Genomic DNA, 20786 nt, shown 5'->3' with positions numbered 1-20786 from the left:
CTGGCAATGGTGCCTCCTGCACACCCCACACTGGGGATCGTGCAGGCAACCTGAGCATGTGCCCTGATCGGGAATTGAACCGTGACCTCCTGGTTCATAGGTCGATGATGTTCAATCACTGAGCCATGCCAGCCGGGCATTACTCTTATTATTTTTTACTACCTGGTACAGTTCATCACCCAAAGTGAGAGCACAGTGTAGAGAAGTGGCATGACCATTTTACGTCAACCTGACTATAAATTGCAGTGTTAGTGACATTATGGCAGACACAGAACTGTTTACCTCTGATAGGTTCATTTTTGGTCACTACATTTTAAGACAGCAGATAAAACAGTCTGATTTTATTTTTATTTCAACTGACATGAGTAGTTTATCCACTTCTGATGCCTGAATTCTTAAGCTGAAGTAACAGCAACAGAGAGGCAGCCTAAGATGTCATTAACAGTGAATTTCTTTCCATTTTATTTTTCTGCTTTTTAACAGAAAGCTCTCTTGGGGAAATCAAGATCCTATTCGCCCTATTAGCCATGGTGCTTTGAAGAGTCAGCTGACCAAAAGACTCGAGAGCCTTGCCCAGCCCAAGGAGGTCTCCTTCAGATATGTACCTAACAGGTTAGTATTGCATGTTAGCAGGTTATTTTATCAGGAGTCTCTAGGAAAATGAACACTGAACCCAGCCCTTTTATCTAAAGCCATGAATAGTCTTGTAGTCAAAATTTATTGAGGATTAGGGATTTTATATGTTTCCAATCTGATGCTACAGTACAACTTTTCCAGAGCAGGATCTAATATTTAGCTATTGCAGACATGTTTTCTATCTTATAGTGTTTTGACTTACCAGAATGTTGAATAATTGAGTTATGTCTCTGGTGTCCTCTCATCTTCCTTTTTGTATCTCTCATCTGCTGCCTGGGTCTCTGCCCTTTGCCCTCCTCTGCAAAACATCTTGCTTTTGTGCTGCTCATTGGCTGCCTAATAACGCCTTCCTCCCACTCCTTTTCTGACTCTGATCTCTCTGAAGTGCCCCGTTGTTCAAAACCATCCCTTCCTTCTCTAGCTCCGATTGATTCCCAAACAGAACTGCCATTTCCTGCCAAAGGCTAGTCCCAGGTAAGTGCAGGAGGTCCCCTCCTGTGTGAGTTTGGCTGCGCATGTGGTGAGGGTGGCTGAGTCAGTGCAGCCAGGCAGTGGAGCGTGGGCAGGACAGCCAGAAGCCCTCTGAAAGCACAAGTGTGTATGGACAGGTCTCAAGGCTGGATGGTCACAAGCAAAGGAGGGAGATACAGGCTTACACACATAGCCAGGCCTACAGTAGCAGCCAGCAGGCAGCCTGGGCAGATGGGGCAGACCCACACCACGAATATGTTAACGAAGCAGAGGCTTTTTGGAAAATAACAGAAGCAGAAGTGGGACTGCAATCTGAGTTAACACCAGGGACAAAGTAGCCAATATCACTTCCTTTCCCACTGATGAAGAACAATATTACTATTTATCCCAAATAGTATTTAAACAATCTTAGTTTACAAAACCTAATAATGATGAAATAATCTACATACCATGATCAAGTAGAATTTATTCCTAAACTCAGAGTTATTTTTTTCACAAAGAAAAACATCAATACAATTCATTCTACTAACCAAAGATATAGTGAAAATATTTAAATTATCTATGTAGATGTTAAATAAATTATTTTGTTTTAAAGCAGCAAATTTTCTCTTTTAATTAGTTTATATTCGGGTCTATTTAAAAGGTGCAATTTATTTATTGTGGTACATTTTCTGCTAGGAATAGGGTATTAGAAGGCGCTGAAAACTCGATGGCTGTAACCATTTCTAATTTCTTCCCATGTCGATAATAGCTCAGCAGTAAAGAAATAAACTGTCATACCCACTCCCCTAGACCAGGGGTATCAATGTTTGAATTCAAGCGATAATTTGAACTCATGCTTATTTCACTCACTTCTTTTCTCTCCACAATGTGCAGGGCTCAGTATCACTACAACTGTGGCAGAGGGTCTGCAATCTGGGATATCCCTTTTCCTGTACTGATGAGACGACCTTCCAGAAGGATCCAGAGGCTGTCACAGCCCAACAGATTCAGGACAATACAGCTAATAAACAGGTAGAGTACCTGAGACCCTCTGTATATTCTAATCTAACTTGGTTAAACGTTGTTCTTATTGTAGTGGATGCAGGTCCTTGGTGTTTCAAAGGATCAGGATACAAAATCAAATATTTTCAGCAACTGTGGGTCATCAGAAGATCTTCATCAATCATTACATCTGACTCATATGGTAAAGTTAAAATTCACACTAAACTTAACCATTGTCTGCCAATTAAAAGGAAATGTACAAGTGAAGCATTATAGGTTTTTGCAATTTTTAAAACTTTGGGATTCTCTTATGCCCCCTGTGACTTGGCACATGATCCCCCTTTTGCTTTGAATGCTGACTCTCTCCTGTCTTTAGAAGACAGCTTCGTGATATTTTCCACAAGGGAGCTAAGATTGTGACGTGGTTGTTGGAAAATGTTAGGTTACATTAGTGCAATATTGCAGCGTATAATTACAGGAAGGTGATAGAACTAATGTGCGCTACGGTAGTCAGAACATATTAGGTATATGTGTCCAATTATGGATGCTATGCCTTAGGGTTGGGGGGCTGGGTGAAAAAGATGAACAAGTACTAATTGGTAGTCACAAAATAGTCCTGGGAATGTAAAATACAGCATAGAGAGCTAGTCAATAACATTGCAATAATTGTGCATGGTGCCAGGTGGGTACTTGAAGTATCAGAGGGACCACCTTGCAAAAGATATGATTGTCTAACCACTATGCTGTACACCTGAAACTGATATTGAATGTAAAACTGTAATTGAAAAATAAAAAAGAAACATAATAAATTTGAGACTGTCCAGAAGGAGATAAAGGAGGCGTTGAGCTTCTGAAACTATGTTATATGAAAAATAGTTCAGAGAAATGACATGTTTAGCTTAGAGAAGAGACCACGGAAGCAGTGATGGCTCTGTGTGAAAGGTCAGCACCTGAAAGAGGCAGAGGAGGTGGAAGTAACATTACTTTCCGTTGATCCTAGATTGAACTAGGTATTTACAGAGTAGCAGACGTCAGCTAAGTGTAGGAAAACCTTCCTGAGGAGCTATCCAGTAGTGGAAAGTTTTACCTGGAAAACTCAACTGTCATCTCCACTCCAATTCCTGAACGTGTTCAAGCGTAGGCTACAACGATCAATCACTCTATGTTGGTTTTAGTAAAGATTCCTGCAGTTAGAGAGGTTGAAATGGACAACATGTCTTTTTCCTTCATAGAATCCAGCAAAAGAGGCTCAAGTCCTCCCACAAAATTTCTTCGTTTGCTTATTTATCAGTTCATTTGACAAAATCTGCTAATTTAGTTAAAATATATATGTAATTTGTAGTTATATATCTACATTTATAAACCAGAGGAATACTTTCTTTATCTGTCACCACTCTAATATATATATATATATATATATATATATATATATATATATATATATATATATATATATATACTAGGGGCCCAGTGCACGAAATTCATGCACTGGGTGTGTGTGTGGGGGGGCAGTGTCCCTCAGCCCAGCCTGCCCCCTCTCACATACTGGGAGCCCTCAGGTGTTGACCCCCTTCACCCTCCAATCGCAGGATCAGCCCCTTGCCCAGGCCTGACGCCTCTGGCCTAGGCGTCCGGCCCTGGCAGCGGGGACCCGCAGCTGCAGCGGCCCCGCGATCGTGGGCTTCGCTTTAGGCCCAGGCAAGGGGCCCCTAGCTCCTGGGACTGCCAGCTTCGACTGTGCCCAGCTCCCATTGCTGGCTCCACCCCTACTTCCTGCTATCACTGGCCAGGGCGGAAAAGGCACCTGATTCTCCGATCATGGCTGGGGGGCAGGGCAAAGGCGGCCCCAGGGCCGCCTTTGCCCTGCCCCCCAGCTCTTAGCTCCCCCCTGGGTTTCTGATCACTGTCAGTGGCAGGGGGCTTCTTCCTGCTTTCCCTTTCGCCTCCCTGCATTGTGCCTACGTATGCAAATTAACTGCCAATCTTAGTTGGCAGTTAATTTGCATATAGCCCTGATTAGCCAATGAAAAGGGTAGCGTCGTACGCCAATTACCATTTTTCTCTTTTATTATATAGGATTTGATTTCAGGAAGCAAGGGAATTGAACCAGGACCTCCTTGGTTCATAGGTCGATGCTCAACCACTGAACACATCGACTGGGCTGTCACTACTTTTTGAGACTCCTGAGTTTGATGTTTCATATAAGTAAAACCTCCTTGAGTGTTAAAATTTCCTGGATTTTAAAAAGTTTATGGCCCTCGCTGGTTTTGCTCAGTGGATAGAGCGTAGGCCTGCAGACTGAAGGGTCCCAGGTTCGATTCCAGTCAAGGGCACATGCCAGCCAGGGTTGCGGGCTTGATCCCCAAGAGGGGGCGTGCAGGAGGCAGCCGATCAATGATTCATATTCATTCTCTCTCTCTCTCTCTCTCTCTCTCTCTCTCTCTCTCTCTCTCTCATCATTGATGTTTCTATCTCTCTCTCCCTTTCCCTTCTACTCTGAAATCAATAAAAAAAATAGATTAAAAAAAGTTTATGCCTCCCCACTCTCCTAAGCAAATTCTTCTGCTACTGAACAATATGTAAGCATTGTTCACTGGCACTGGCTTGAGATCTTTATTATGAACATCAACTACAACATAATATTTTAATACAGAAAGCTTCTTAGGAATTGTCTGAGTATGAAGCACAGTTTTTCTTTAAGTGAAGTAGTCTGACCTCAGTGCTTTTAGTTTAGGAGATATTTGCCTCTCAGAGTTTTCCCGTCATTTCTCTTTTTACTGGGGGAATAGTCTTTAACCAGGCTCTTTTCTGATATTCTGTGCACTGCAAACAGATAAGCAACCTTGTCAGAATTGTGTGAGGGAAGGAAAGCAAATGCTTAGTGAAAACACAGAGGAAATCTTAAGGAATCCACATAATACTATTACAATGAATAATAATGTTAAAACTGCAAGTTTTAAGCAACCAGTGGATCATGAAATTAGTTCCATCTTTTCTTTTAATGAAATCAAATGAAATTTAAAAATCAGAATACATTGCCTAGGACAAGCATTGTTTCATGATAATTTTGTTTCAGATATAGAGATTTACATATACTGTATCACAATATAAAATGTACTTCTTACTGTAGATCAAAGTAAAAAAATTCTAGAAACACCAGTCTGGTAGAAAGAGCACTAATGATTATGGGAAAAGATGTTCAAAGTTAGAAACAATATATATAACTGTGGGAGGCTGATTATAGCCATCAAAAATGCAGTTATTGTTCCTCTAATGATACTTTACATTCCATTTGCGTATAGGTCCCTCAGTGATTACTTAACAAGAGGTTCTCTTCCAGTCTGTGCTCCTTCTCCCCGGATATTACGACTCTCAATAGCCAAAGGCCTCAGTCCAGACTATATTCCTCCAAAAGATGTAAGTGGGTCCATGGGAAAGAACCATTTCCTGATTGACTTTGTAACATGAAACACGTTTGTAACTGTAACATGCTCCCCTTTTATTTCTAGGTGTGTGTTTTCATATTCTTCTCTCATCAAATGAACTTTTCTGGCTGCCTCCCTGTGCCTTATGCATCAGTCGGATTTGATCAGAAAAGCAGAACCACTATGAGTAATACAGAATTAGACCTTAAGCAGTAAGGATAGAGAAGCAGATAGAGAAATCTATGAAAGGCTATTATGCCACCTGGAACTTGGGTCTGGTTATAGATCTGGAAGCAATGAGAGATAGAGGTAGGTCAGCAGTTCCCTGAAAGGTTTTTACTTCAGGGGACACCATTACAGGTTCTACAAGCAAAGGGGGAGTCTAACCTTCCCAGGCAGGGGAGGAAGGGCCGGTTCTATTGGTAAGGAAGGCTCAGTGGTATTTAGGGGTTTAAAACTCCCAGCCTCATTGGACTCTGCACATATGTCCCTATTCCAATGTTTCAGGTTCCATTTCTTCCTGATCATTACCCTAACTTTAATATAGGAGACCATACAAGTTTGGGATTCAATTTGCACTGTAATTCACCCGTGTGTAGAAGTAGACTTTGAGTTTGATTTTCAGCCATGTAACCAGAGAAGATAGGGTTGTTATTAAGGAAGCCATAGAAACGTTCTGGTCACTTACCCACACCTTCCGGTGGGGATTTAAAGGCTTCAGCTGATCATCTCTTTCCTCAAGTGCACTTAGAAGCACAACTGACCCCACTATACTTTTTTATTTTACTAAAATGGTCTCTGCTGCGTGGTCACTCAAAGTCTTGCTTTCTGTTTTGCTACCACATGCTATGGACTACGAGTGTCTTTTTTTTCTTAATCACTGGCAAGAGGTTTTAATACCTTTCAATCTAATCAGCTCAGAAAACAAATGACAGATTATCTAAAACCGATGCAGAGAACCCATCTTTAAAGTTCTGACCTGGTTACCTGTTGCTTTGTGACATAAGACCACCACCATTTCATTGCGCTCAAGGATTTGATGGGTCAGAAGTTCTGACAGAGCAAGCAGGCTTGTCTCTGCTTCGTGATGTCTGGGGTCTCAGCTGGGATATTTCTAACGGCTCAAGTGCCTGACGTGGTCGGGGCTGGAATCATCTGAAGACTCCTTCACACCTGTCTTAGTCATCTCAAGCTGCTATGACAAAATGCCCGAGGCTGGGTGGCTTAAACAACAGTTCTGGAGGCTGAGAAATCCAAGATCAAGGTGCCAGTGGGTTCTCTTCTTGACGAGGGCCCTTCCTTAGGGGTAGCAGCCACCTTGTGAGCACGAGGAGAGTTCTGATCTCTCTTCTTCCTCTTAGAAGGACCCTAAACCCATTAGGAGGGCTCCACCTTCAAGACCTTATCTAAACCTAATTATCTTCTAAAGACCCCACTCCTAGTAGCATCACAGTTGAGGGTAAGGTTTCAATTGAATTCAGGGTAGTGGGGAGGACGTAAACATTTAGTCAGTAAGAATACATGTTCGGCCCAGCCTGTGTGGCTCAGTTGGTCGAGCATCATCCCATGAACCAGGAGGTCACAGTTCAATTCCCAGTCAGGGAACATGCTTGGGATGTGGGCTTGATCCCCAGTAGGGGGCATGCAGGAGGCAGCTGATCAGTGATTCTCTCTTGATGATATTTCTCTATCTCTCCCTTCCTCTGTGAAATCAATTTAAAAAAAAATTAAAAAAGAATACCTATTTGTGGTACCTAGGCTGGGATGACTTGAAGGCTAGACTCAGTTGGCAATCCTATATAATAAAAGCCTAGGTGGCGTGATGCCCTCACACAATGTCATCACAAGATGGCCGCCCTCATGTTGTCACAGATGACCGCCACAAGATGGCTATCACAGATGGCCGGCAGGGGAGGGCAGTTGTGGGTGATCGGGCTGGCAGGCGGAAGTGGTTAGGGGCAATCAGGCAGGCAGGCAAGCGAGCTGTTAGGAGCCAGCAGGCCTGGATTGTGAAGGGGATCCCAGATTGGGGAGGGTGCAGGCCGGGCTGAGGGACACCCCCGCCTCCCCTCCCTGCCCCGTGCCTGAATTTCATGCACCAGTCCTCTAGTATATACAGAAGCACCTTCATATGGTCTCTCCATGTGGCTCAGACCTCTCAGCATAGCAGCTATATTCTGAGAAGGAATAGCCTAACTTGGAATTCCCAAGGGTGAGCATTCCAAAAGAACCAGGTGGGAGCTGCATGGTTTCTTTATGATTTGGCCTTGCAAGTCACATGATGTCACTGCAGGCATACTCTGTTGATTGATGCAGTTACAAGTCTGGCCAGATTCAAGGGGGCAGGGACACAAACCCCACCTTTCCATGAGAGAGGTGGCAAGGAATTTACAGCTTTGTAGGGAAAAAACCCTGCCACACCCAATGATGTGAGTCTTTTGGTATCCTCCAGCATGGTTTGTGTATGCAGAAAAGAATGTTCAGAGGTATGCTCTTGACTTAAATAATTAATAGTTAATTTTTAAAATTCCATATTTAAAAAAATCTATTTCTTTCTTAGGCTATACATTTAAGTTTAGCTGGGAAGTTTTATTATTCTGCTTATAAGTCTAGCAGTTTTTAACAATTATTTAAGAGTCCTGAGTGTTCATTCATGGACAATAGAGACCATTATAAACTTTTGAACAATAATAGATACAGAGGCAGAGCTGCCTCAAACAGATTGTCAAACTGCAGCGGGAAGGCCGGGGAGGGTTGGGGGGCAGGAGGTAGTGGGGTAAGAGATCAACTAAAGGACTTGTATGCATGCATATAAGCATAACCAATGGACATAAGACACTGGGTGATAGGGGAGGCTAGGGGACTGTCTAGGGCAGGGGGATAAAATGGATACATATGTAATACCCTTTGTAATACTTTAAGCAATAAAAAAAAAAAAAAAAAAAAAAAAGAGTCCTGAGTGTTTGATTTGGTTTCAAACTGAATTAAATACCGTCAAATACTTTATAAGTACATTAAATTTGATTTCTTTTTTAAATATTTTATTTCAATCATCTGCATTAGCAAACAAAACCTTCTCAAGAATCAAATGATTATTTAAAAATCTAACACATTAAACTTATAATTTTGGTGAACCTGAAGTTTTTTGGTTGTTTTGTTTTGTTAATCCTCACCCGAGGATTTTTTTCCATTGATTTTTAAAGAGAGTGGGAGGGAGGGCAGGGATATATATATTTAATAATAATTTCAATTATTTAATAATAATTTAATGATAATTTCAATTTTACTGAAAAGTTGGAAAAACTCACAATTAGCTCCATTGGCTTTATCATTTTTTCTCCTTCATGGTGTTTGTGTGTGTGTGTTTGGTTTTTTATCTGAATATTTTTTTTTTTTTACTTTTTTTCTCTCTTTTTTTTTTAATCTTTATTGTTCAGATTATTGCATTTGTTCCTCTTCCCCCCCACCCATAACTCCCCTCCTCTCAGTTCCCGCCCCACCCTCCGCCCTCACTCCCCACCCACTGTCCTCTTCCATAGGTGCACGATTTTTGTCCAGTCTCTTCCCACATCTCCCACACCCCTTTCCCCCCCAAGAATAGTCAGTCCATTCCCTTTCTATGTTCCTGATTCTATTATAATCACCAGTTCATTCTGTTCATCAGATTATTTATTCACTTGATTCTTAGATTCACTTGTTGATAAATGCATATTTGTTGTTCATAATTTGTATCTTTACCTTTTTCTTCCTCTTCCTCTTCTTAAAGGATACCTTTCAGCATTTCATATAATCCTGGTTTGGTGGTGATGAACTCCTTTAGCTTTTCCTTATCTGTGAAGCTCTTTATCTGACCTTCAATTCTGAATGATAGCTTTGCTGGATAAAGTAATCGTGGTTGTAGGTTCTTGGTATTCATCACTTTGAATATTTCTTGCCATTCCCTTCTGGCCTGCAAAGTTTCTGTTGAGAAATCAGCTGACAGCCGTATGGGTATTCCCTTGTAGGTAACTGGGTTTCTTTCTCTTGCTGCTTTTAAGATTCTCTCTTTGTCTTTTGCTCTTGGCATTTTAATTATGATGTGTCTTGGTGTGGTCCTCTTTGGATTCCTTTTGTTTGGGGTTCTCTGCGCTTCCTGGACTTGTAAGTCTATTTCTTTTACCAGGTGGGGGAAGTTTTCTGTCATTATTTCTTCAAATAGGTTTTCAATATCTTGGTCTCTCTCATCTTCTGGCACCCCTATAATTCTGATGTTGGTACGCTTGAAGCTGTCCCAGAGGCTCCTTACACTATCCTCGCATTTTTGGATTCTTTTTTCATTTTGCTTTTCCCATTGGGTGTTTTTTGCTTCCTCGCATTTCAAATCATTGACTTGATTCTTGCGCTCCTCTGGTCTGCTGTCGGGAGTCTGTATAATAGTCGTTATTTCAGTCCGTGTATGCTTAATTTCTAGTTGGTTCCCCAATATAACATCGAGGGTCTCATTAGATTTCTTGAGGATCTCACTACATTTATCGGCGGTCTCACCAGTCTTTTCGAGGGCCTTACTAAGTTTATCGGCAGCTTCTAGACAGTTCTCAAGAGACCTTAAAAGTGTGGTTCTGAACTCAATATCCTCCATTGACAGTTTTGTCCTGTTTCTTTGTCTCCGCATTTTTTATGCTTTCTTGGTACACCCCCTAGTGGTCTTTGTGTGCAGTCTTGTTGCCTTTAAGCCTTGATTGATGTCGGCAATACCGGGGGGGGGGGGGGGGGTGATTTGACCTCCAGGCTAACTGGCTATGAGAGTCCGCTGGGTCTGCAGTGGGAGGGCTTCTGTGCTGGATCTCTAAGGCGGTGCTAATCTAGCCTTTGCCTGAGGCTATCCGGCAAATGGTTCTGCGCAGGGCTTGGGCGGGGCGGGTCCCAGGGGATCTACAGGGCGGGCCGGAGCGAGCAGTTATGGCTGTTCTCAGTTCCTTCCCCAGGGGCTCTGCCTCTCAGAGTCCCGGCAATGGCTGCAAACCTCGGAGAGAAAGCTGCCTTCGAGTTCCGACCGAAGCCAGACAGTCCCGCTTCTCCCGTTTGAGTCTTGCTCCCCAGAGACTCGCCCGGATCTGGAGCTCAGAGTCTGAAACTCCCTCCCGATTGAAAACAACAACCGCGCCCTCCGCCACCAGCCCGCTCCGCGCGCGCACTCCGCACCTGAGTATTTCACTTCAGCACTGCGCCTCCTCTGAGTCTGGGTATGATATTCTCTTTCCTCCTAGTTGTAGAATTTCCACTCAGCCAGCCTTCCTGTGGTTCTGGGTGATGTCCGTTCTGTCCTTTAGTTATATCTCTGAAGTGGTTGTTCGAGGCAGCGATCTCCGGCGTTAACCTACGCCGCCATCTTGGTTTCTCCCTGAATATTTTTTTTAAATAATTTTTTTCTTTATTGATTAAGGTATTACATATGTGTCATTATCCCCCCACTCATTTTTTAAGAGTGAATTACAGACATTATATACCCTTTTCCCTAAATACTTCCGTGTATATTTCCTAAGAGCAAGGATATTACCTTATCCTATCTAATAAAAGGCTAATATGCAAATAGACCAAATGGCAGGACAACTGAACAACCTGTCGCTATGATGTACACTGACCACCAGGGGGCGTGCACGAAACATGGTGGGCGTTGACTGTGGAGGGATGGTGGAGCAGGTGAGCGGGGGCGCCAGACCAAGGCGGGTGCCAGTTGCTGTCTTTGGGGCAAGCCTTTGGTGGTTACTGAAAATTCTCTGCTCCTGCACGCCATGGTCCCACCGGGTGCTCGCACCCACTGCTGGCACCAGAGCTGCTGCTTACACCACTGCTCGTGTCTGGCGCTGGCCCCAATCGCTCGGCGCCATCAGTGGGTGTGAGTGGCGGCTGCTGGCCCTAGTCGCCCCTCAGGGCTTCTCCACCTCCCCCTGCTCCTGAGGGGTGATTGGAGCCAGCAGCTGCCTCTCGCACCACTGCTGGCGACAGCCCCGCTCGCACCTGCTGCCGGCACTGGCACCGCCACTCGCACCCGCTGCCGGCACTGGAGCCACTGCTCACACCCACTGCCAGCGCTAGCCCTGCTTGCACCCGCAGCTGGCACCAGAGCTGCTGCTTGCACCCACTGCCGGCGCCCAGCGCCTGTCCTAATTGCTTGGTGCTGTCAGCAGGTGCGAGTGGCTGCTGCCAGCCACGATTGCCCCTGAGGGCTTCTTCACCTCCCCCTGCTCCTGAGAAGTGATTGGGGCAGCAGCCACTGCTCACACCCACTAATGGCGCTGGTCCTACTTGCATCTGCTGCTGGCACCAGCCCCAATTGCTCTGCGCCATCAGCGGGTGCAAGCAGGGATGGCACAGTCAGCGTGAGGGAGCGGTGGTGGCGGGAGCAGGGCTGTTGGCAGATTGGGGACTGGGGGCTGTGGTGGGAAGGGCCAGGTGGGGGTGTGGAGATGGGCCGAGACCTGCCACTGTGCCCACCACAGCCTCGTGGCCCACAGTTCCTTTCAAGGTGCACGAATTTGTGCACTGGGCCCCTAGTATAACTATAATGCTAATATCAAGATCAGGAGATTTAACATTGATATAATACTATACTCACTCCATGGTCCATGTTCAAATTTCATCAATTTTTATACATACTTATTCTTAACACAAGCATTAATCTTAATCATTTTGATTCTCTTAGGATTTTTACAGTTAATTCTAAATCTTCCCAGAGTTTAAAAAGAATACATTCCTGCCCTAGCCAGTTTGGCTCAGTGGATAGAGCGTTAGCCTTCGAACTGAAGGGTCCCGGGTTGTGGGTTCAATCCCCAGTAGGAGGCATGCATCATTGATATTTATCTCTCTCTCTGAAATCAATAAAAATAATATAAAAAATTAATAAAAATAATACATGCCCACAAAGGAAGCCAAGTTACTATCAGGCACCTGGGGTTATTTGCCACCAGGCTTTGGATGGATGAACTGTAGGAAGTCCTGTCACCTCTGTGAATGTCACCCCAAATCTCTTTCTATAGTAATGTTGTCAGGACTATAGAGCTTAGAAAAGGGGTTGATTTCCTAGCTCACTTATTCTCTATTTACGGATGTCAGAAGCTCCTACTCAGACTAATCAATCTGTTTGAATTTTTAAAATCGTTGACTTTGGTAGATTTTGACTTTTAAAACTCTTATTTTTGTATTTAGCAGTTACCTTCTCACACATGCCTAATAGATTAATCTCCAGCTCTGATCATGCTTACTTTCTAATATAAATATTTGATGGCCCTGGCCAGATAGCTTAGTTGGTTAGAGCATCGTCTCAATATGCCAGAGTTGTGGGTTTGATACACGGTCAGGGCACACACAAGAATCAGCCAATGAATGCATAAATAAGTGGGACAACAAATTGAGATTTCTCTCTCCCTTCCCTCCTCTCTAAAACCAACAATAATACTACTAATAATACTAATAATAATCCTATATAATAAAAGGCCAATATGTACATTGTCCCCTCAATTGGGAATTCAACCACGGGGCAGGGCCGTCTGACCAACCTCCCTGGGCCCCTCCCCCCATGGGCCCTGATGGGGGCGGGCTGGCCAGACCAGACCCATGTAGGAATTCGTGCACCAGGCCTCTGGTAATAATAATACTAGACTTGATGGGTCTCTTCGGCTATGAAGAATGCTCCCTCCCCTACATCTAATCTAGTTACAAATGCATCCACAAGCCTGGTCTCCCTGCATAACCAGAGACCATCGGCTCCATGCTTCCTTGCCTCTATGCTGAGATTTTCCTTCCCATTATCCTTTCTTTATCTCTCTATCTTTCCTCCTCCTTTACTTCCTTCAAGGTCCAATCTAATGTTTCTTTATCTTTTTTAAAAAATATATATTTTTATTGATTTTTTACAGAGAGGAAGGGAGAAGGATAGAGAATTAAAAACATCGATGAGAGAGAAACATCAATCAGCTGCCTCCTGCACACCCCCTACTGGGGATGTGCCCGCAACCAAGGTATATGCCCCTGACTGGAATCAAACCTGGGACCTTTTAGTCCGCAGGCCGATGCTCTATCCACCGAGCCAAACCGGTTTTGGCTGTTTCTTTATCTTAACAAGGGAATCCTTCTTGGCTTTTCCCACTCTTCCTCGGATATCTCTCAAAGTTTTATTTATTCTCTTGTACTGGTATCAAATTATTTGCCTGTAGGACATGGTTTCTTCTAAGTTGAAAATTACTTTAAGATGTCCTAGCAAGTTTGGCTCAATGGATTGAGCATCTGCCTGTGGACTGAAGGGTCCTGGGTTCGATTCTGGTCAAGGGCACATACTTCGGTTCCAGGCTCCTTGCCCTGGTTGAGGGTGTTCGGGAGGCAACCAATTGATGTGTCTCTCTCATATGGATGTTTCTCTCTGTCTCTCCCTCTCCCTTCCACTCTCTCTGAAAAAAAAAAAAAATCAATGGAAAATTACTTTAAGAAAGGGATTGTTTCTAATGGGGGAAAAAGGAGGACCTATGTAATACTTTCAACAATAAAGATAAGAAAAAAGAGAAAGGGATTGTTTAATTATTCCTTGTTGTATCTTACATAATATAATTGATTAAGAAATATTTGTCTAATGAATTAAATTAATAAATGATTGTTTTATTTTTTTTCCCAACTGTAGGCCTTAACTGAAAGCAGTGGTTATCATATATCTCTCTGATTTTCCCAGAGCCTGATAGGAGACAAAGTTTAATTCATAGGAAATATTTACAATGCTTAATGAGAATTTTCATGGTGTTGTAATGACAGATAGGACTTTCAGTTTGATTCCCAGCCCTGCCACTTACTAATTATATAAACTTAAATAAACTGCTGAACTTCAAAGTACTTTGGTTTCTCCAAGTATTTCAATGAAATGAAATAAAAATGATACCCCAGGTGAAGAATAAATTAATTAATACATGGCGAGAACTGTCAGTGTTAGTATCATCATCATTTTAAACAACACAAGAAGGGATTAGAGCATACCTTTGTATTATTTTTCCACCCACAGTGAAAAGATAAAACTGTATTTTATTTCCAGTTAATGATTATATTCCACCTCAAAGTCTTACGGTAAATTTTGAGTTTGAGTACAACTAATTTAAATAGAAAACCATGAGTTCAAACATATTTCCACAATTAAGACCAGAACAATATTCTCCATGGAGATAGGCGGTTCTGCCTCCTTCCTCCTGGCTTTGGTTTCTCTTTCATCTCTGTTTGACTTAGAAGAGAGCCACTAACATGTACTTGAAACATGGGGATCTGTGATAGTGCGAGTCCCAATTTCCAAAGGGCAAAAGTAGTTAAGAACAACTACTGATTGATTTATATAGCCCTAACTGGTTTGGCTCAGTGAATAGAGCGTCGGCCTGTGGACTGAAGGGTCACAGGTTCGATTCCGGTCAGGGGGATGTACCTTGATTGCGGGCACATCCCCAATAGGGGGTGTGCAGGAGGCAGCTGATTGATATTTCTCTCTCATTGATGTTTCTGACTCTCTGTCCCTCTCCCTTCTTCGCTGTAAAAAAATCAATAAAATATATATATATATATATATATATATATTAAAAAGAACAAACGTACAGTGCCCCTTACAGCGCCTCATGTGTGTGGTGGGGCTGGGCCTTCCCTCTTGGCTGAGTTTACCACTCCATCACCAGCATTACCATGTATTTTTTTTTTTAACATTTAAAAAAATATTTTATTGATTTTTTTTACAGAGAGGAAGTGAGAGGGATAGAGAGTTAGAAACATCTAAGAGAGAAACATCGATCAACTGCCTCCTGCACACTCCCTACTGGGGATGTACTCACAACCAAGGTACATGCCCTTGACTGGAATCGAACCTGGGACCCTTACAGTCTGCAGGCCGACGCTCTATCCACTGAGCCAAACTGGTTAGGCCTACTATGCATTTCTTAGACAACATGCACCACAGCCATTTCCTCCACATCTTTACGTTCCTGAAAATTTGAGTTGGAATCCGTACAACTAGTTTGAGAAAGATGGGCATTGATCCTTCAGCTATGATTGTGGTTATTCTTTCTGCTGAATTTGCCAGGAAGTCTGGTCCAGAGGTCAGACCTACTCTGTCATCTTTTTTTTTTTTTTTTTTTTTAATATATTTTATTGGTTTTTTACAGAGAGGAAGGGAGAGGGATAGAGTTAGAAACATCGATGAGTTAGAAACTCATCGATCAGCTGCCTCCTGCCCGTCCCCAACTGGGGATGTGCCTGCAACCAAGGTACATGCCCTTGACCGGAATTGAACCTGGGACCCTTCGGTCCACAGGCCAATGCTCTATCCCCTGAGCCAAACCGGTCAAGGCGCTACTCTGTCATCTTGATCGAGATGGTGTTTATTATTTTATGCTTACAGGCATTGTTTTATTTTTCTCCTCTAGATTGAAACCAAGATTTTAGCTCCTGCCCTGCATGCTATTGCAACTCCAAGAATTATAGACCTTGCCTGTCCAAAGATCAAGATAGAGGGTCTGTGCTATCCAAGAGAAAAAACTGGTGTGCCCATCCGTCCCGTAAGCCATCACTGCCTTGCCATCCCTCAGCTCACTTTCTGGTTGTTCCTATGGTGCTATTTTCCCCCTACAGGGCATTAGCCAAAGTCATTGCTAAAGGGAATCTTGAAAGAGAAGTCTGTGGCAGGAAGACCTACCTGCCAGATATGGAGAAGGCCTGGGGGGTAAAGGGTGAGGAACATGAACTTTGGAGCCAGTAAGAGAGCTGGGTTCAAATTACAGCCTTGCCACTCTAGCTCTATGATGTTGTGACAACCTCCCTGAGCCTTGTTCATTCAACAAGTATTTGAATGCCTACTGTGTGCCAGACACTGCTCCCAGTGGACAAGATGGAGAGAAACAAACACCAAAAAAAAAAAAAAAAAAAAAAAAAAAAAAAAAAAAAAGGTAAACAAGTAGGATAAGGTTGGGTAGTGAAAAGTGCAATGAAAAAAATAAAGTAGGAAATGAGTGATTATAGGGACAAGCTACTTTACAGATGGTAGTCAGAGAAAGCCTCTCTGAGGAAGGTATATTTGAGCTGAAACCTGAATGATGAGATGGAGTTATTCATCCGAAAAGAGAGTATTTTAGTAAAGGGAAGAGTACTAAAGCTGGGTCCCAAAGCTGGGATGACCTTGAAGTTGGGTGCAGCAAGGGGAACCAGGGGACTGTAAAGATAACAGTTCCCATTTGCAGGACTGTTAATACCTGCAAAAGTAGAGAAGGCCCTCGCTCAGCACAGAGCCGCCCGGCACGTTCAGGAAGCCCTTGCTCTTCCTCCTGGACACTGCAGTGGCAACTTGGTGCCCAATCCCAGTCGAGTTTTCAATAAATATCTAATGATTATGCTATCCAAGGATGTGGGGCCAATTTCACCCTCTTCCTCAGAATCTGAGGATTTGATATGGAATTCTATTTGGGAAATAAAAACGAATCTGGGTATTAAAAACCCTTGGGAGAACGTCTTAAGTTTGCTAAAGTGACCTTCTGACCCTCGGGCAAATCACTTTATTCTCAGTTTTGGGGGGATGTAAAGTGAGACTTACAGGCATCTTTCTTTAATTGCTAGAACTGTTTGAAGGAGTGTTGAGAAAATCTTTTTAACAAGTGATACCACTGCAGACAATCATACATGGAGAACCCAAAACAAATCTGTCCCACTGCAACACAGAACACTTTCAGGGGTGCTGCGTGGTGTTTGTTGTCCATCCCAATTCTTTTCAATGAGCACTTAAGAAAGAGATTATTGACATCCTTCCTATTTTACCAATAAAGCAACATAATAAAAAGGCAACCTGGCAAATGGGACTTTCAAAGTAAGACCAGAGGGAATTGATTCAGCACCAATTAGGCACCAGAGCCTATTCCAGCTTTCGACAAACAAGTATAGTAAGTTCTCACTTACCATTTTGATAGTTTCTGTGACCTTAAGCAACATGGCATATAACCAAACCAATTTCACCATAGGCTAATTGGCATACACAAGAGTTAACTTCCTAGGCATGTCATCAGTCCTATAATGAAACACTATCTGAGGACCTGCTGTACTTCTCTCAAGCAGCTTATATTCTAAGGGGACGAAGCACACAATAAACATATCAACGCGATCAGTGAACTAAGCCAGGTGTTGGTAAGAGCTATAGGAAAATGAGTACCGTGGAAGAGGGTAATTAGTAAGACTGATTTGTTTGTATGGCTAGGGAAGAAGTCCTAACCATACATGGTTGAGTCAGAGACTTGAATGACGAAGAGCAGCCATAACAAGATTGAGGAACGGGGAATTCAAGCAGAACTAGCAAGTGCAAAGGCCCTAAGGTGGAAAGGGCTAGGCCAGAGGGGAGTTGTGTGATCATGGGAGGGGCCTCATAATAATCAAGGTAGGGAGTGGGGTTGCAGCCCATCTGGTAAGGCCTTCTGGGCCACAGGAAGGAGCCCAAGCATTATTTTTAGCAAAATGGGGGATCCACTAGAGCAGCGGTTCTCAACCTGTGGGTCGTGACCCCTTTGGGGGTCAAATGACCCTTTCACAGGGGTTGCCTAAGACCATCGGAAAACACATATATAATTATATATTGGTTTTGTGATTAATCACTATGCTTTAATTATGTTCAATTTGTAACAGTGAAATTGGGGGTCACCACAACATGAGGAACTGTAGTAAAGGGTCGTGACATTAGGAAGGTTGAGAGCCACTGCACTAGAGGTTTTAAACCCTGGGAGTGGCATGATCTGACTTGAGCTTCAGAAAGTACTTACCTCATGGAGTTGTTATGATGATTAAGTAGCAATGACATAGGTCAATGACTTAGAACACTGTCTGGCTCCTGGAATGCCCTCATTAAAGCGTTCATTCTTTCCTCAGTAACTGCTATGTGAACGCTGGATTGTCCAGGGGTAAGAATGAAAGCAGGGAAACCGGTTAGGAGTCTATTGTAGGAATCCAGGAAAGAGATGGTGGTGACTGAATCCGGGATATAGTTGTAAAGAGAAGGATGTGTGGTAAATTTGGGGATATATTTTTGTGTCTTTTTGTTTCCACTGTAGATAACCCAAGCTGCCTTGCTAACTACACCTAGCCCTCGAATAGTATTTCTAGCTAAGGCCAAAACTCTTCATCAAGATTATATACCTCACCGTGATCCCTACTGGCCAGTCTCTTATGCTGCTACACATTCCAAAATATCTCCCAGAATTGAAGAACTAGCTAATCCAAGTGCAAGGTATGTCAACTTAAAGAAAGACAGAATGGCAGAAATGTGAGATTTTTATTTTTTTTTTTAATTTCAGAGAGGAAGAGGCTGGGAGAGAGATAGAAACACCAGTGATGAGAGAGACTCATTGATCGGCTGCCTCCTGCACACCCCACACTGAAGATTGAGCCTGCCACCCAGACATGTGTCCTGACTGGGAATCGAACTGTGAACTCCTGGTTCATAGGTTGACACTCAACCACTGAGCCACCCCAGCCAGGCTGAGAAATTTTTAAAAACATCTCACTTATTTGTTACATTTATCGTGGCAAACCTATGGTCTTCTTACCATAAATATAAGGCTATCATTAAAAGGTTAGTGGCTGGTATTGCAACATAGATCTAAGAATCAACTCTGTAACTATGGATATGGGGTTATTTATTTAACACATGTTGTCTAAGTGAAACAAATTACAAAAACAGAGTACATAATATGTTACAGTTTTGTGCAAGGAAATATACATGTGTGCCATATTTTTGCTTGCATATTCCTACAATATCTCAGAAGGGTATATAAGAAGGTAGTAACAATGGTAATTTTGGGGAATCTGGGAACCTGGGATGGGAGGAAGAATTATTTTTCATTAAATAGACTTTTGTATTTTTCAATGCTTTTGTAGCACGTACATATATGACCTATTTCAAATAAATAAGAAAATACTTCAACAAAGAAGAAATCGTCTTTAATTCCAGTTTATTTATTTTTATTTTTAAATGTATTTTTATTGATTTCAGAGCGGAAGGGAGAGGGAGAGAGAGAGAAACATCAATGATGAAAGAGAATCATTGATCAGCTGCCTCCTGCACGCCCCACATTGGGGATCGAGAACCCAACCCGGGCATGGGCCCTGACTGGGAATCAAACCATGATCTCCTGGTTCATAGGTCAACACTCAACCACTGAGCTATGCTGGCTGAGCTCTGTTTATTTTTTAGACCTCTAACTCGCCTGAACCTCAATTCATTTTGTTGCATTCACATGATAATACTTGATCTCCTTTTTAAGTATCATCAGGAAAATCTGGAGGCACTGAAGAAAGTTGTAGAACTCCTGAGCCCAGGGAACAGGAAATATGTTAGTTCTTATATAACATAATATTTAAAAATTTTTATAAGGTGTTTTGCCTTAAAAAATAAAGTTCAGCACCAAATGAAATGAAGCATATTCCCTGCCCCTTGACAAAGCGAAGGGAAGAGTTAGACCAAGTGCTCTAGGTCCCTTCTCTAAAGTTATTACTCGGTGGGAAGGTGAAAAGGGTGAAAACTTCAAAAATTTTGATTTAAGTCCACCAGAGGACTGTGTGGCTTGTTTTAACATTGCCGAATTTTTAAGAAATTTCCAGAATTTACTTTTTGTGGAAAGAGCAAAGGCTTTGGAATCTGACCGGTACACTAATCTGGATTTGACCACAGTTCATTCTCACAACTTTCCCAAGCCTTTCCTTATCTGTGTAGTGGGGGTCATGATGCCTGTTTCATGGGAGGCTTATGAAAATTAAAACAGGATCGTATCACCGTGCCTAGCACAGAGGGGATGCTTGAGAAACGTTAGCTCCACTTTCCGATCATCTTGCCTCAGGTTGGGTTCTTTTCCCCCCATTCCAGGACTCCTATGCACATTGTGTACTACGATCCAGAGGTCTTCAAAGTCAAGCCAGCTGCTCTGAAAGCACAATGTTCTCCGAGGGTCCTGGAGTTGGCAGAACCTCATACACGTTAAACATGGAAACCTACATCTCTTACTCTCTAGTTGTGTATCTAGAAGACATTAGATGACTTAATTCCCTACTCTGGTACTGTCCGTCTGTATTCACCCCACAACCTCAAAAACATGAGATCTCCAGGGAACACCGCATAGACCTTCAATAGCAATTGCTGCTGGGGGCTGGAATCACGTGTCACACAGGTTTGGGGACTAGCAATAAAAGAGATAGCCCGCCTTATCCTTACTACCTTCTCACAAGCATCTTGGCTGTCTGGTTGTGGTG

General features: G+C 42.9%; 1 protein-coding gene across 1 annotated transcript in view; it reads left to right on the top strand.

Annotated features, from left to right (window-relative positions):
- Nucleotides 1-20518, top strand: part of SPMAP2L (sperm microtubule associated protein 2 like) — a 53555-nt gene extending 33037 nt beyond the window's left edge. Inside the window, exons 4-9 of the mRNA XM_059708248.1 lie at nucleotides 484-612; nucleotides 1984-2121; nucleotides 5394-5508; nucleotides 15935-16066; nucleotides 18593-18768; nucleotides 20404-20518. Coding sequence (XP_059564231.1) covers nucleotides 484-612; nucleotides 1984-2121; nucleotides 5394-5508; nucleotides 15935-16066; nucleotides 18593-18768; nucleotides 20404-20518 — 805 coding nt within the window. The remainder of the gene's footprint in view (nucleotides 1-483; nucleotides 613-1983; nucleotides 2122-5393; nucleotides 5509-15934; nucleotides 16067-18592; nucleotides 18769-20403) is intronic.
- Nucleotides 20519-20786: the final 268 nt, after the last annotated feature.

The sequence above is a fragment of the Myotis daubentonii genome, chromosome 1, assembly GCF_963259705.1.
Source record: "Myotis daubentonii chromosome 1, mMyoDau2.1, whole genome shotgun sequence".
NCBI lineage: Eukaryota > Metazoa > Chordata > Mammalia > Chiroptera > Vespertilionidae > Myotis > Myotis daubentonii.
This window is presented reverse-complemented; position numbering and strand designations above follow the sequence as displayed.